The following is a 14,727-nucleotide window of genomic DNA, read 5'->3' as shown; positions in this document are numbered from 1 at the left end:
AGTGTATTTTTCCGGTAATTAGTAAATTTTCTCTCAGAATTTTTAAGTTCTGCTAGCCATTATATAGCTTGCCATTTGTCTGTATTGGTAGTTTTTTCCTTTGGATCTGGAGTTAGAGCTATATGGTAATTAATTTGCTTTTAAATACCATTTAGTTATTATTTATGTCTTATCTTCAACCTAAAATATACAGGGCTTTAGGAAGATCTTACATAAAAGCAGTAAGATGTATACTTCATGGCAACATTGAATAAAAGTAACATTTTATTTTTCATTTTATTAAATAGCACCAATAACTCCAGATAGTGGATATTCAGCAGCCCATGCAGAAGCCACTTATGAAGAAGATTGGGAAGTGTTTGACCCGTGAGTTGTTTTCTTTTTCCTTCCTTCTTAGCAGAATGAAAATCCATGTGTGGAGAGGTAGCTGGGTGTCGTATTGGAAAGAGCATGTAACTTATAGATAGTAAACTTTTACTGAGTTATTCAAATACTAATTTGCATATTCTCAGTTTTATTTACATTTTACATGGTTGGTTTACTAATTTAAAAATTCATTATTTAATTATTTAATAAGGTGGGCTGAGTTTAGTAATATGCCTTATATTTATAAAAAGTAGAAATGTTGAAATTTTCTTAAAATTTGATTTATAGCTATTATTTCATCAAACATGTTCCACCACTGACAGAAGAACAACTAAATAGGAAACCTGCTCTTCCATTGAAAACAAGAAGCACACCAGAATTCTCCCTAGTTTTAGATCTGGTAAGTATATTATTTGCCGATGTAAGAAAAATAAAGGAGCCGAAACCGGTTTGGCTCAGTGGATAGAGCGTCGGCCTGTGAACTGAAGGGTCCCAGGTTCGATTCAGGTCAAGGGCATGTATCTTGGTTGCAGGTACGTCCCCAGTAGGGGGCGTGCAAGAGGCAGCTGATCAATGATTCTCTCATCCATGTTCTAACTATCTCTCTCCCTCCTCTCTGTAAGAAATCAATAAAATATAAAATAAAATAAAAGAAAAAGAAAAATAAAGGAGTTAAATTCTCTTTTAAAATACTAGCCCCAAACACCAAAAAGAAAATTAGGTAACTAAAGAGCCTTACACATTTGCTATGAACCTGTCTTAGGTGTTCTGAAATGTTTTTTTTTTTTTATTACTGCTGTTCCCCATTTTTCCATCTTGGCTCCTCCCCCAACCCAGGCCTTCATTGCACTTTTGTATTTGTCCTTGGGCTATGCATATAAGTTGTTTGGTTAATCTCTTCCTGCTGAAATGTTTTTATTTTAAGCTCGGTCTAATGCTTAGGGTCTCTAGCTTGGTTGATAATTGGTACCTTTTTATTCTTATTATTTTTTTAAATATATTTTATTGATTTTTTACAGAGAGGAAGGGAGAGGAACAGAAAGCTAGAAACATTGATGAGAGAGAAACATTGATCAGCTGCCTCCTGCACACACCCCCACTGGGGATGTGCCTGCAACCAAAGTACATGTCCTTGACCGGAATCGAACCTGGGACCCTTGAGTCCACAGGCCAATGTTCTATCCACTGAGCCACACCGATGAGGGTGACTGGTACCTTTTTAAATCTCCTAATAAAATTCTAATTTCATTTCATATCTAGATTTCACCTTTTGGGTCAGGATTGTTTCCTTGAAAGACCAAATATTATCTAGGTCTCAGTGAGTTAACCTTTGCAAGACCATACTTCTTTTCCTATTCTTGTTTTTGTGTATTATCTAATATCAAGGACTATTTACTAATATACTCTCAAAAGCACTATATCTTAATGCTAACTAATAAAACCTTTAATGTGCTCTATTGGTATGATTTTAAATTTTATACTTTAGGGTACCAGAAGAGCTTTAAAAACTGGATGTCCATTATATAATACTGGGAAACATTATTATAACTTAGCCTTTGTTACTGGTACTCTGTAATTGAAGATGTATTTAATTCTGATAAAGAATTTTGCATCAGAAAAAGCATATTATTTTAAACTAGAGGCTGAGTGCACAGATTCATGAACATTAAAAAGAAATAGAAGAAATACTTTAGAAGCCTGGAAGGGACCAAGGGAGGGCTCCAGGGTGTGTCCTGCCTGTCTCGCCCAGTCCCTATCAGCCAGACCCCATCAGTAATCTAACTTACTGGTTAGAACGTTTGCCCCCAGGTAGTCAGTGCACTTCATAGAGACTGTTCAAATGGTCGGACACTTGGCATATTAGGCTTTTATTATATAGGATTATATAGTATATTAGCATGTATAGTTCTATTTTGAGAGTTTAAACACTTAAGTCTTTACCTGGCCAAGGAGATGTAAGAGAGATATATCCAGTAGTGCTGAATACTTAAGATATTTATTAGAGGATAAATGAAAGAAAGAAAAAAACCTGATTATGGGTAGTTTAGATTTGATGTGCAAGGTAGTGGAGAAACTGAAAAAGATTTTGCTAGATTTTTATGTTAGGAATTAATATGGCAAGTTTGGCCATGTAGTTTTTCATTAAATATGAATACAAATAGAAAAAGAAAGATAAGAATTGGCTAAGTTATTTTACAGAAGTGGATAAAGCAGACTGAGCAAAAGTTAGGCTATATGTGAGGTAGTAGAATGAGTTGTGAGTCAATTGCAGGAAAGAATATCTTTTTTAAGGTGCTAAGAGAATACCTAGAAATGAGTAGTCTAGTGTGCTATTAAAAGAAGATAAGGTTTGCCGAAACCGGTTTGGCTCAGTGGATAGAGCATCAGCCTGCGAATTGAAAGGTCCCAGGTTCGATTCCGGTCAAGGGCATGTACAATACATTGGTTGCGGGCACATCCCCAGTAGGGGGTGTGCAAGAGGCAGCTGATCAATGATTCTCTCTCATTGATGTTTCTAACTCTCTTATCACTCTCTCTTCCTCTGTAAAAAATCAATAAAATATTATATATATTTTTTAAAAAAATGAGGTTTATCTATATTTTGCTGTTTGCCTCCACAGAGTTTAACGTTAGGTTAAAACAAAAACATTTCAGCTAGTAAGATGTGGAATCACAAAGTATGAACATTTGTATTTCATTTTAATTCATCTTAAATGTATTGAAAATTTTGGGGTATAGTCATTAACAGTTCTATTTTTTTTTAAGTGTTGTCACTATAGAAGGAAGCCTTTTTTTTTTTTTTTTTAATCATTCAGGATTTGAGAAATATTAATATTTGCCCATATCTTATATCAAGTGATCTTTGCCTTATTCTTTTAATGAGAAAACAGGGCTTGGTAATGAAAGATGGCAAGTCTTCAATTATTTAGTTAAACAAATGGTTAGGTCTGAAACATTCAACAGGTACTAAAACATTCATTTTTAAAAATGAAATTCTTTATAAAAGTTTTAAAGATAAGGGGCTATATGAATAGAATATATCTATTTTTGGAAGACTTGTAATAGATTCTAAACTTCCATTTTAAAAGCAGTATATATGTGGTTTAGTTAACAATAAGTTGGAACTCAAAACAGTGGTTCTCAAACTGTGACTTGCATTAGAATCACCTGAAGGGCCTTTTTTAAAATATGTTTTTATTGGGTTGTTATTTTTTAAGAGAGGAAGGAGAGCTAGAGAGTTAAAAACATCAATAAGAGAAACATCGATCAGCTGCCTCCTGCTTGCCCCCTAGTGGGATTGAGCCTGCAACCTGGGCATGTGCCCTGACTGGGAATGGAACCAGTGACCTCTTGGTTCATGGGTCCAGCACTCAACACTGGCTGGACTGAGGAGTTTTTTAAGCAGACTGTTGAGCTCCTCTCTTCACCCCTGGCTGAGTTTCTGAATTATCAGAGTGGAGCGGAGAATTTTTATTTCTAACTGGTTTCCAGGTGATGCTGCGTTACACACAGTAATGTAGGGTGAATGTAAAATTCCATATTTGAATGGGTGCTTGAATAGATGTGTTTGGAGATTGTGGACATAAAATCATTGGACATTTCTTTTAATATCTTGGTTCATTCAATATGTGTTTTTTATTTTAAGGATGAAACACTAGTACACTGTAGTCTAAATGAGCTAGAAGATGCAGCACTTACCTTTCCAGTTCTTTTCCAAGATGTCATTTATCAGGTAATTAAAAATTTTTTTTCATTTGATTCTTGACCTGTTAGATTAACATTCTGAACTAAATTTTTTGTAAATTCTTTTTTGGTGAAGTTTAATGTGATTTTCTATTAGATTTCATCAGTACTTTAATGATTTGTTAACAGAGAGTAGAATCATACTAAATAATTACATAAAACAACATTAATTTGTTGCCACAAATATGTGAACTTTTTTACCAAGTGATCTCTGCTAGTTTTATAATGTATTTGCCAGCAGGTGGAGGCAGGAGCACTGACATCATAGATCCCTAAGAAGAACTTGCCAGGTTAATACCTGGTATGTTTTTCTCCCCTCCAAAATCCAAATGATATAAAGAAAACTCATTCCTTGTTGGTGGTCATTTTTATTTCCTTTTGTAGTAATATGGTCTGTAGATTGCATTTTGGTTGACCTACTTTATAATCACAAAATTCCAGGATATTCTTCTAGTTATTGCTTTACTTTAAAAAAATTAGGTATAAGCATTCTCTCTCATCTGTATTGTTGAACAGGAAACAGTACAAAATACTATGAATTACATTTTATGTGTGTTGGTCATAGTTTTTACATTATGTTTGAGATTTTCCTAACATAAAATTTGAATTAATCTGTGTGAATATACCTTGACAATTGCAAGGGAAGTGCCTTTCTGTTGTGGCAGTTGTTATTTAATTAGTATTATCTTTATACATAACAGTTGTTGAATGATTGGGAAAAAGTCAAAATGTTGTTTGTCAGGAGGTAGCCAGCTTAAGGATTAACTAAATAAAGCCAGAAAATGTTGCTATGAAGATGATGAAAAGTTGTTTTATGGTTGTTTATTTGCTTTTAAAAGGCAGTTAGAACTTGAGTTTAGTTTTCAATATCAGAATTAAATATAAGTTTGTGGTTCAGAGTCTACGTTACCCATTTTATCTTGTAATGAGTTATAAGAAGATTTATTTTAGCAGTTATTGTCAGTTCTAGTTTAACCTAGAAAGGTATTGTAGGTATGGTCATATCTGAATACTATATTCATTTTCCTTTTATGGAAACTGATTTTAGTTTTGATATATGATCATAGGATGAGCAAAATATACATACAAATAGGGGATTTATTTCTTTGTAATAGTATTTTTTGGCTTAAGGTAAATCTTTTTCTTAAGGCATTTTCTGCCATAGATTGTTCTTGTTTAGTGCACTTTTAAGGACAGGAGTCTTTTGGGAAATAAATAGTATAGAAATATTTTAGTTCTCTCTTTTTAGTTTGATACCTTTGTGTTGCTTTTTTTGTTGTTCAAAATTGCACTTAAAAACACTGGCTTTTGGGCTTTGAATGTGGAAAATACAGCTGTTACTTAAAAATAATATTTTGAGATGACTTAAGCTTTCAGATTTGGAGTTTATTTCTTGAATATGGTTACGATCTGTTTATGTACTTTTTAATAGTGAAATAAGAAACTTGGAAAGTAGGAGAGTTTGATTCTTCTCTTTCATGAGCATTTCTTTCCAGTGTGACCATAAAATTGAATTTTTCTTACTACTTTGATCATTTCTGCTTCATTTCTCTCCTTTGTAAATTTCTTGTTATTTTCATGTGGATCTGGATAGTTGTCTTATTTTGAATAAAAGGCTTCCTAACAGTGCATATAACTAATAAAAATCCTATATGTACTGTATACCTCTGCTGTATTAAAGGACTGTTTATTATATGAGTTGCACTTTCTAAAACTGAAAAATAAATGGTATGCCTAAATCAAGAGCAATAAAATGGGAGTTTGAATTTATAAGTTATAGAGATGATCGCAATTAAATATTATGATTTAGTTACTACATCATGTACAGAGTTTAGTTCCCCTTCAGTAAATTTTTGAGGATGTCCATAGTTAATATTGGGTACATTTCTTTGGACTTCTGGTTTTGGCGTGGCTATTCTGTCTGCTTTTAAAAGAATAACTTGAAGAAATCTTGGGTTAGAGTTCCCTCAGTTTTCAGACTAGCAAGCTCCCTTTAAACAGGGAATGATGTCTTTTAAACTTTCAGTGGTGTTGTCTCCATCTACTGGCAAAGAAGAAATATACACAAGGGTCTGAGATGATCTAAGAGATTTTGGAGAAACCACATTATTAGGTAAGATGTAACTTACATATTTAACCACTACAATATAATGTGGCCCACTTAAAGGTAGAAACCTGTAAAATACTGTATATACTCTTTTAAAAAGTAATGTATTGAGGCGAAATTCACAACATAAAGTTAACTTTTTAAGTTAACAGTTCTGTGGCATTTATTTACGTACTCTTAATACGTTAGTTTCCATAGCATGTGTGTATATATATATACACACACACATACACACACTCTTAAAAATAAAAGGGTAAAGTTAAGATAGGATCAGTTTCTTTCTCTGAATCAAAACCAGATAATGTCCTCTAGGGACTTATTTTACTTTTACTTTCTTTTTGTGGTAAGTTCATTATGGTTCGTTACCCAATTTTACTTCTACTTGTTATTTTTCTTTCTTTCAAAACAGTGTAAATTGTCTTACATGTGTTTCCATGATTGTCTATATCAGGGGTTGGCAAACATTTTCCTATAAAGGGCCATTTGTTAATATTTTAGGTTTTACAGTTTTTATTGCAACTGCTTTTTCTGTTATTGTAGCATGAAAGTAGTCATAGACAGTACATAATTGTTAAGTATGGCTGTGTACAAAACAAAACTTTGTTTATAAAAATAAATGACACTTTGGATTTGGCCCACAAGCTATAGCTTGCTGACCTGTGGTCTAATAATTATGAGAGTATATACAGTAAATTTACACATTTAGATTCTTTCTAAGTGGCAATAGGCAATCAAATGTTCATCAGAATTCTTGTTAATATTTAGAGAAATTTAAAATTATATCCATTCTAATCTGGTTGTGGACTTTTTAAGGTTTTTTTAGTTGTAAGTTTGAGGGGAAATTTAAGGTGGCCACTACTCACATTTATTTTTTTATTTTATTATTTTTTTAATATATTTTTATTGATTTTTTTACAGAGAGGAGGAGAGAGGGATAGAGAGCTAGAAATGTCAATGAGAGAGAAACATCGACCAGCTGCCTCTTACATACCCCACACCGGTTGCATGTACCGCAACCAATGTACATGCCCTTGACCGGAATCGAATCCGGGACCTTTCAGTCCGCAAACGGACGCTCTACCACTGAGCCAAACCGGTTTTGGCACCACTACTCACATTTAAAGATTGCCTACCTTCAATGATTTACATTCCTTTCTTGATTGATAAGTAGGACTCAAGTTCATTATTTCAAGTCTTAGAATTATTCAAATCTCAATTTACTACCTTGAATATATTTGAAATCCATTTTTAGGGGATAAAAAAAAATACCTAAAAATTTTAACTCAAAATTTGATGTATGCTACTACTGACATTATATAGACAGATAGATTACGGTTTGTTTATATAGAGAAAAAGTAATTCTAAAGAAGAACTGAATTTTTTTAGTGAGGTTATGGTACTCACAAAGGCAAAGTTTATAGATTTTTCTTTCAATGGGTCTAACCCCCTTCTTAAATTGGTACTTTTGCCATAAATTATTTTACAATTAGTTATTGGGATAATAATTATTTATAGAATGGTACAAATGCATTTGATAATCTGGAGAACAAGTGCATGATCAGTTCCAGTGCACATGTTTAATCTTTCTATTTACTTTATATTGACACATTATCAGGAAATCCATCTCGTGGTGTTACTCAGTTAAGAGGTCTCCACTGTATTTAGTTTCTGTTCCTGCAGATCCACCAATTCAAGACTCTAGGTCATCTCACTCCCTCTTCCATCCAGAAGATGACTTCTATCCACAAGCAGGACTGAATCAAAAGACAGATTTTTCACTTAGCTCTTGAGCTGAACCACCTCCTCAATGACCTTCCTCTGTCTCCATCAAGAACTGGAGTTCAGTTTTTTGAAGATGTAATAGAGCTACTCAGCTCAAACGTGGCTTATTGAAGACAAAAAGAAGATGCCTCATATGTTTCACCACAGTGCAGCCAAACGTAACTGTGTTGTCCAACTCCTCATTCTGTAAAGTATGGCAGGGGCATCTAATTTTTTATTCTGTTCACCTAAAAAGACTTTAGCCAGTCAGTGGCTTTCTGAAGATCAGTAAAATCAACAAACTTTGGGTCAGCTGTCCAGAAATCAGATTGTGGTAAGCACTCAAGGAGAGATAGGATCCTTTAGGGAGCTACTTGCTAAAGGATACTTTATTAGTAGAGATTTTTATGGGGAAAGTTGGGGGGAGAAATGGGTGGGAAATCCCACGTTTAGCAAAGGTCAGCCTCTTCACCAATATTATAGTTTGTTTTCTTTGGGACTTTTACAGCCTAGGATAATTTTCCTAAGGATCTCAAATATCTTATACCACGAACAAGAGGCTTCTATTCCTTCTATAGTCTTTCCTAGGAAAGTCAGCATTATTTTTGGTTCATTTAGATGGAGGATTTTGTAGTAAATACCTAATCAAGTTTTTCCTTCTCTCAAGCTCTGACTTAAATTGACAGTAATCAATAGGCATTTTGTTTTGACCTTCATAAAGCATAATTTTGTTATACAAAAGTGGTGTATATATTTGTGTCTTAAAACATTGGAGTCATGGACACTTAATATTGAGGATAATATTTTAGCTGGTCTGGAAAAATACTTTGAAAATTAATTGTAGATAAATCTCAAAAACAATGTTAAGTAACTTTTCTATTATTAGTAAGTATAGTTAGTCATTGGCACTCTTTTTTATCATGATTGTTCATTATTAATTTTTAGGTTAAAAAAAGAACAGTAATAGCTGAAACTTATAGTTATCTACTTCTCAGAGATAAAATGTATTTCATGGGGAACTCGGTTCTTTATAAATGTATTAAAATTAGAAGCAGTTCATTAAAAAATATATGGGAAGTTCTTGCTCAACTAGCTGAAAATGTTCTGTAAATTCAGGAGAGGTGACAAGTGATTACTAAGCATATTAAGTTTGAAGGCTTCAAAGTTTAGAATTTGTTTTTAAAGGTGACATTTTAATTTTACTACAAAGACCAGTTTTGCTCCTACAATGACTGAGAGAGAGACATCCACCAGCTGCCTCTTGCACACCCCCTACCGGGGATTTGCCCGCAACCAACATACATGCCCCTGACCGGAATCGAACCTGGTACCTTTCAGTCCGCAGACCGATGCTCTACCACTGAGCCTAACCGGTTTCAGCTAAAATTGTTTTTATTTTTATTGGTTGTGATGTTTTAGTATTTCCCTTCTCATTCCCTGATTGATCCATCTACAAATATTGTCCTCACCAGCCATCTAACTCTTACTGGAACAGTGTGAAAAGATGACTGTGAAATCACCCAGTGACTTATAATAAAGTTGAAGCTTCTGCAGGGCTTACCTGAGCACAACCTTGTTTCAGTGGAGAAGATTGGAGTTTTATGTCTATTCTCTGGTGTTGAGATTAAGAAAATGTTAAGCAAGTTGAATAGATAAGCTATTAACTGATGCAATTCATTATTGTTGTCCTTCTAAAAATACAGCTTGTAGCTATGGGCTTTCTCTTTTAATTAAGGTTGCCCAATTCTGTCCCATAGAATCATTCCAGCTATTTTCCTTACGATCCACTACTTTTAAATAGTAAGATGTATAGTAGTAATAGCTATTGGTAGTTTCAATGTGGCAGGCACTGTTGCATTCCAGGTGCTTTACATGCATTAATTTATTTAATCCTCACAACCTTATGAAATAGACACTATTATACTCATTTTATAGATGAGAAAACTGAGGTGTACAGAAGGGTTAGATCTATGGTATCTTGATGATTCACTTATTCGTACCATCTCATTCTTTACATTCCCCAGCGTTGTTAGTTTTCTTTTGTTGTTTTGTTATTTTTTGTTAGGTTTTTACTGCTTTAACTTCTTTCTGCTGATGAAATAAATAGCATTCACAAATTATTTTTTAATTTAAAGATGCTGTACTCTTAAGTGAGTTCCATTGAATTTATCTTTTTTGTTTTTGTTTTTTTTGCCTACTACACTTATCTTTGGGTGTTTTATTTCCTTCTTTGGTCATGCTATGGAAGTTATCTATGATAATAGATAAAAGTTTAGTAAACAAGCAGTCAAATTATTCAGTATATATAATTTAACATTGCATACTTAGACATTAATTTATATTTGGACAAGTTTATCACACAATACTTATAATCAGTTTACAACTAGAGTGCTGTTTTAATTATTGCTCTTTTTTAATCTAGTTCTATTAACCATTTATGGCCTATTAGTACCATCTATACACACACTTATAGAACATTCTCGTTGTCTTCATGCCAAAGAAAGTACAGGATGTCAAGTTTTGTTAATGTCATTTTTTTGTTATATATTTATCACTTTTTAATATAAAATTTAAATTTTGGTAAAATCAGTCCCAATATCACTGTATTGCTGATTTTATTATAATAATAATAGATTTTCTTTTAAAACTTGAGTAATGAGCTTACAAATGCCTAATTTGGGTAATAAGTCTTATTGAAGACATAGCTGGGGATTCTTACATAATTATTTCTTATAGCATTATACATTCCTTTCAAACTATTAAAATTTCAAAATATATTTTGTTTACTGGTAGGTTAACAGTATTTGTAGTGTAGCTAGAATATGTCTTCAATAAGACTTATTACCCAAAATAGGCATTTATGAACATGTTCAGATTAAAATGAGACTTTTGGCCTAGTCTTAAATTTGGGAGATGACATGCTTTTGAAGAGTTGCAAGTTTGAAGGATGGTTGTTGAAATACTAAGTAGAGAAAGAATGTAGAAAATAGGAAGTAGGCAGCTCAGTACATGAATCTTTGTTATTTAGGAGAAGAAAATAGTTGAACATCTGTGGAATAGATTTTGAAGCATGCCTTTGTGTGCATCTTATGTTAATGTATCTCTGTGCCCTAACACAGTGATTGATTTTACTCTCATTATACATACTCTACAATTGTTTTTTATTTGTTTCCTACTGGACAGTACTTGCTCTCTATATATTTCTGCTTTTATATATCCATCCAAATGACTTGGATCCTGCTGTCCCTATATCTCTATCTCTATTTTTCGTTCTGAGATTTTGCCTTTGCAGCGGATGGCAGAAGCCCATGTTGTTCCAATCCTACCTCTGCTCACTGTAACTTTGTACTTTTCTCATGTTCTTGTTTTTTTCACTATCCTCTTCAGTTTCTGCTATGTCTTTTAATCCTGAAACACCTCTGTTCAAATGGTAATGTTGTTCTCAGGGTAGGAACTTTTACAGTCAACAGTTAACTGTAATTTACTATGGTAAGGAAACACCCGAGCAATATACCCCCATCTTTAGTGCCACCTTCCATCCTCAGTGAGCACCTTTTGAAAGTAATATCTTTTAAGGTTCATTTTATATTTAAATATAGTCAAAAGTAGTTGAATGCATAATGAAGTTATAGTTTTGATCTAATCTGGAATTCGCTATAAAAGAACTTGGAAAATGTCACTTTTGTACAGTGTTCCACTTACTGTGCTTGTACAATATTCCTCTAAAATGAAGTATTCCTCTAAAATGATGTGTGTTCGTGTTCAGAGGAAACATCCCAAATTTCAGAGGCCCTGCTTATCTTAGTTTACAGTATGTAGAGCAAGTGATAACAGGGTTATTGAAAACAGTTGTACATATGTAAAAAAGAAATATTTTTTATTATTAAGTGCATGTGATAAAAACTTTTAACAACTAACAGAAAGCTCTGATATTTCATGGTTTATCATCCTCCTCAAGATGAAGTTATTAACAAAAAAAGTATTGGCATAGTTGATTTTTTTTCTTAACCATAATAAATCTGTTTTGAAGACACCCATAGTTAATAAAAAATGATTTGTTAGTTAAGGTAGTAATATACCTAAAATCTGTCAGTTACTTGGATTACCAAACAAGTAAGGTGCGTGGTTTTCAACCAAGGCTACAAACTATACTAAATGTTTCGAGATGAAAATGTTAAAATTAATTAGCAACTCTAGTTAAAGTTTTGTAACTCATCCTAAATTATAGTGATTGGATACTGAGGATTTGGTTATTTTTATTTCCTAGGGGTAGGAGTACTTGGCTTACTTTATTTTGGTTAGTCAGTAAATTGAGATGTTCAAGTGTTTATTCATGGTATTCGAGGTTAATGATCACCTTTGAGTGGAGTACAAAATTTTCTTTTTATAAAATTTTGTCACAAAATGAATACAATTTAAAGGAGTCAGAATCTTTTGTAGGTTAGTTTTAGTGGTTGCTTATGGTTTATAGTTCTGTGCTTTTTAAATATTGGAGTATATTACAGAAGCTACATTAAATGTAGGCAAGAAGATAGGCACAGCGAAGTAAGGCAGTTCTTTGGGTGCTGTAGTCTTTCCTGATAGTGCCAATAGGTTTTGACAACTCATAATTGACTTCATAGTTTTATCTCAAGTGGTCAAGTACTGCTAATTTAGATGCCACATCTGAATCAGTAAAACAACAAACTTGATTTCTGAAAATATTCCAATTATTTAAACCTACCAATTCAAGCATCACTTTCTTTTTTTATGTATGTGTATTTTTATTGATTTCAGACAGAGGAAGGGAGAGGGAGAGAGAGATAGAAACATCAGTGATGAGAGAGAATCATTGATCGGCTGCCTCCTGCATACCCTCCCTACCCCCGCCCTCCCAACTGGGGATCGAGCCTGCAACCTGGGCATGTGCCCGACCAGGAAAACTGTGACCTTCCTGGTCCATAGGTCGACACTCAACCATTGAGCCACCACAGCCAGGCCAAACATCTCTTTCTTGAACATTATTAATAGAAAATTGAAATAAAGCTATTCTTAGCAGGTGATTGTTGAGAAGAAATTCTGAGTAATTATTGAGGAAGGTCATTGAGACAGGCCAGCTAGAGATGGACACACAGCCTGCCTAATAATTGGATGGATTCTACCTGGCTGGAAGATGGAGCTGATTGGTGGATCAAAATCTCAGAGGGAAACTTTTTATTGGTAGACTAAATCTTTTATTAAGAATTATATTCCATGAAGTACTATTGTATGCTGGTATTTAACTACTAAAGAGTGAAATGATCAATGATTATTACTATGCCAAAAGATTGTTTTAAGTGATTTTTAGAATGTGAAAAATATTTTGAGCGGTAGTAAACTATTTCTTTAAAATATGAACTTTATAATATATCTAGAGTTAGATACAACATATTTTATAAACAGGCTTGTATTTGATGTGCTTATTTGCTGAAGCCGATCTTTGTATTTCTTCAGGTTTATGTGAGATTAAGGCCATTCTTCAGGGAATTCTTGGAACGAATGTCTCAGATGTATGAGGTAAACATACATGAGCTGAACTGCATTAATATTTTTATTTTATTCAACATAGTACCCATATTTAGATCATGTATAATGATTACTTCTTTTCCCCTGAATTTATAGATCATTCTTTTTACTGCTTCTAAGAAGGTGTATGCAGACAAGTTACTGAACATACTAGACCCTAAAAAGCAACTGGTCAGGTAAATTTAATTAAGAAATAGTGGAAATGTCTGTCACACTGATCTATGAAATTACTATGATTATATTTAACTTTCATGGCCATTTTAAGTTGGCTATATATATGCAGATTTGTCTGTTGAATGGTGAAAATAAATGAATTTTTTTAAACCCCCAACTCTTAAAGAGTTCCTAACACTATAACTCCTTTAAAAGGATACAAAGATCAAATATACGGTATGTATTTATTGTTACATCTGTATCCTTACTTTTGGGGTTGGGGGAGGGGAGTAGGTGGAATTTTTCACTGTGTGCATGATGTTGTCATTTCCTTTATGTTTCCGATACAATGCATGTTATGGCACCTTTTTAATGGCATAGAGAAATAAAAGTTAATTTTAACAGAAAGGATTAAATTAAACTCTCTTGCTTTTTTTTTTTTTTTAAGAGCAAATTTATCTTCATGGAAAGAAAACGTTACATGAATCTAGTTGGGAATGGCAGTTGGCTTAGTCATTCAGGTTATTCCCTGTGTATGTATCCTGAGCCAGCAGATACAGTGTGTTCCTGGTTAGGTGGATTGCCTTGGGTAATTTTAAAACAGTTTGAAAATTAGTTAAACTGAGATATTAAGACTAAGCAGTCTTGTTGCATCCTATAAAATGTGAGAGTTATTCTCTGAGTTTTTGACCAAGAGCTGAGAGTGATGCCACAAAAGGCTTAAAACTGCCTTAACAGCTGACTATTTATTTTCTTGAATGCTTTCTCTCATATTGTCTTAGTGAAAAATCCTAAGCTTATCTAAAGATTAAAATGTGTCCTTATAGTTAGTTTTATTTTTATCTTTAATATAAGCAAGCTTTCGACATACAAAATAGAAAATGTATTTTTTGTTCATAAAAGTATATTATAATTTATGTTCATTTTACCCAACTTCAACAAAAGTATACAAATGGTTTTGCTTTGATCATTCATTCTGAAGATTTCTATTCGGTTCCTCCAGTGTTCCAGGGAACCGTGGTGAGCCACACAAGCCCTTCCTCTCTTGGAGT

General features: G+C 33.3%; 1 protein-coding gene across 9 annotated transcripts in view; it reads left to right on the top strand.

The window, feature by feature from the left end:
* Window positions 1–14,727, top strand: part of CTDSPL2 (CTD small phosphatase like 2) — a 78,903-nt gene that overhangs the window by 54,497 nt on the left and 9,679 nt on the right. For 8 of the 9 annotated variants that reach the window (XR_004988956.2, XM_036443595.2, XM_036443607.2 and 5 more), the window contains 5 exons: window positions 288–366; window positions 655–766; window positions 4,013–4,099; window positions 13,451–13,513; window positions 13,619–13,698. Coding sequence is in view for 8 of the 9 variants with exons in the window: in XM_036443595.2 (XP_036299488.1) it covers window positions 288–366; window positions 655–766; window positions 4,013–4,099; window positions 13,451–13,513; window positions 13,619–13,698 (421 nt within the window). In the remaining variant the exon portion in view is untranslated. The remainder of the gene's footprint in view (window positions 1–287; window positions 367–654; window positions 767–4,012; window positions 4,100–13,450; window positions 13,514–13,618; window positions 13,699–14,727) is intronic. The other variant, XM_036443604.2, reaches the window with a different exon arrangement.

Source organism: Pipistrellus kuhlii, unplaced genomic scaffold (genome assembly GCF_014108245.1).
Source record: "Pipistrellus kuhlii isolate mPipKuh1 unplaced genomic scaffold, mPipKuh1.p scaffold_m20_p_1, whole genome shotgun sequence".
In the NCBI taxonomy this organism is placed as follows: Eukaryota; Metazoa; Chordata; class Mammalia; order Chiroptera; family Vespertilionidae; genus Pipistrellus; species Pipistrellus kuhlii.
This window is presented reverse-complemented; position numbering and strand designations above follow the sequence as displayed.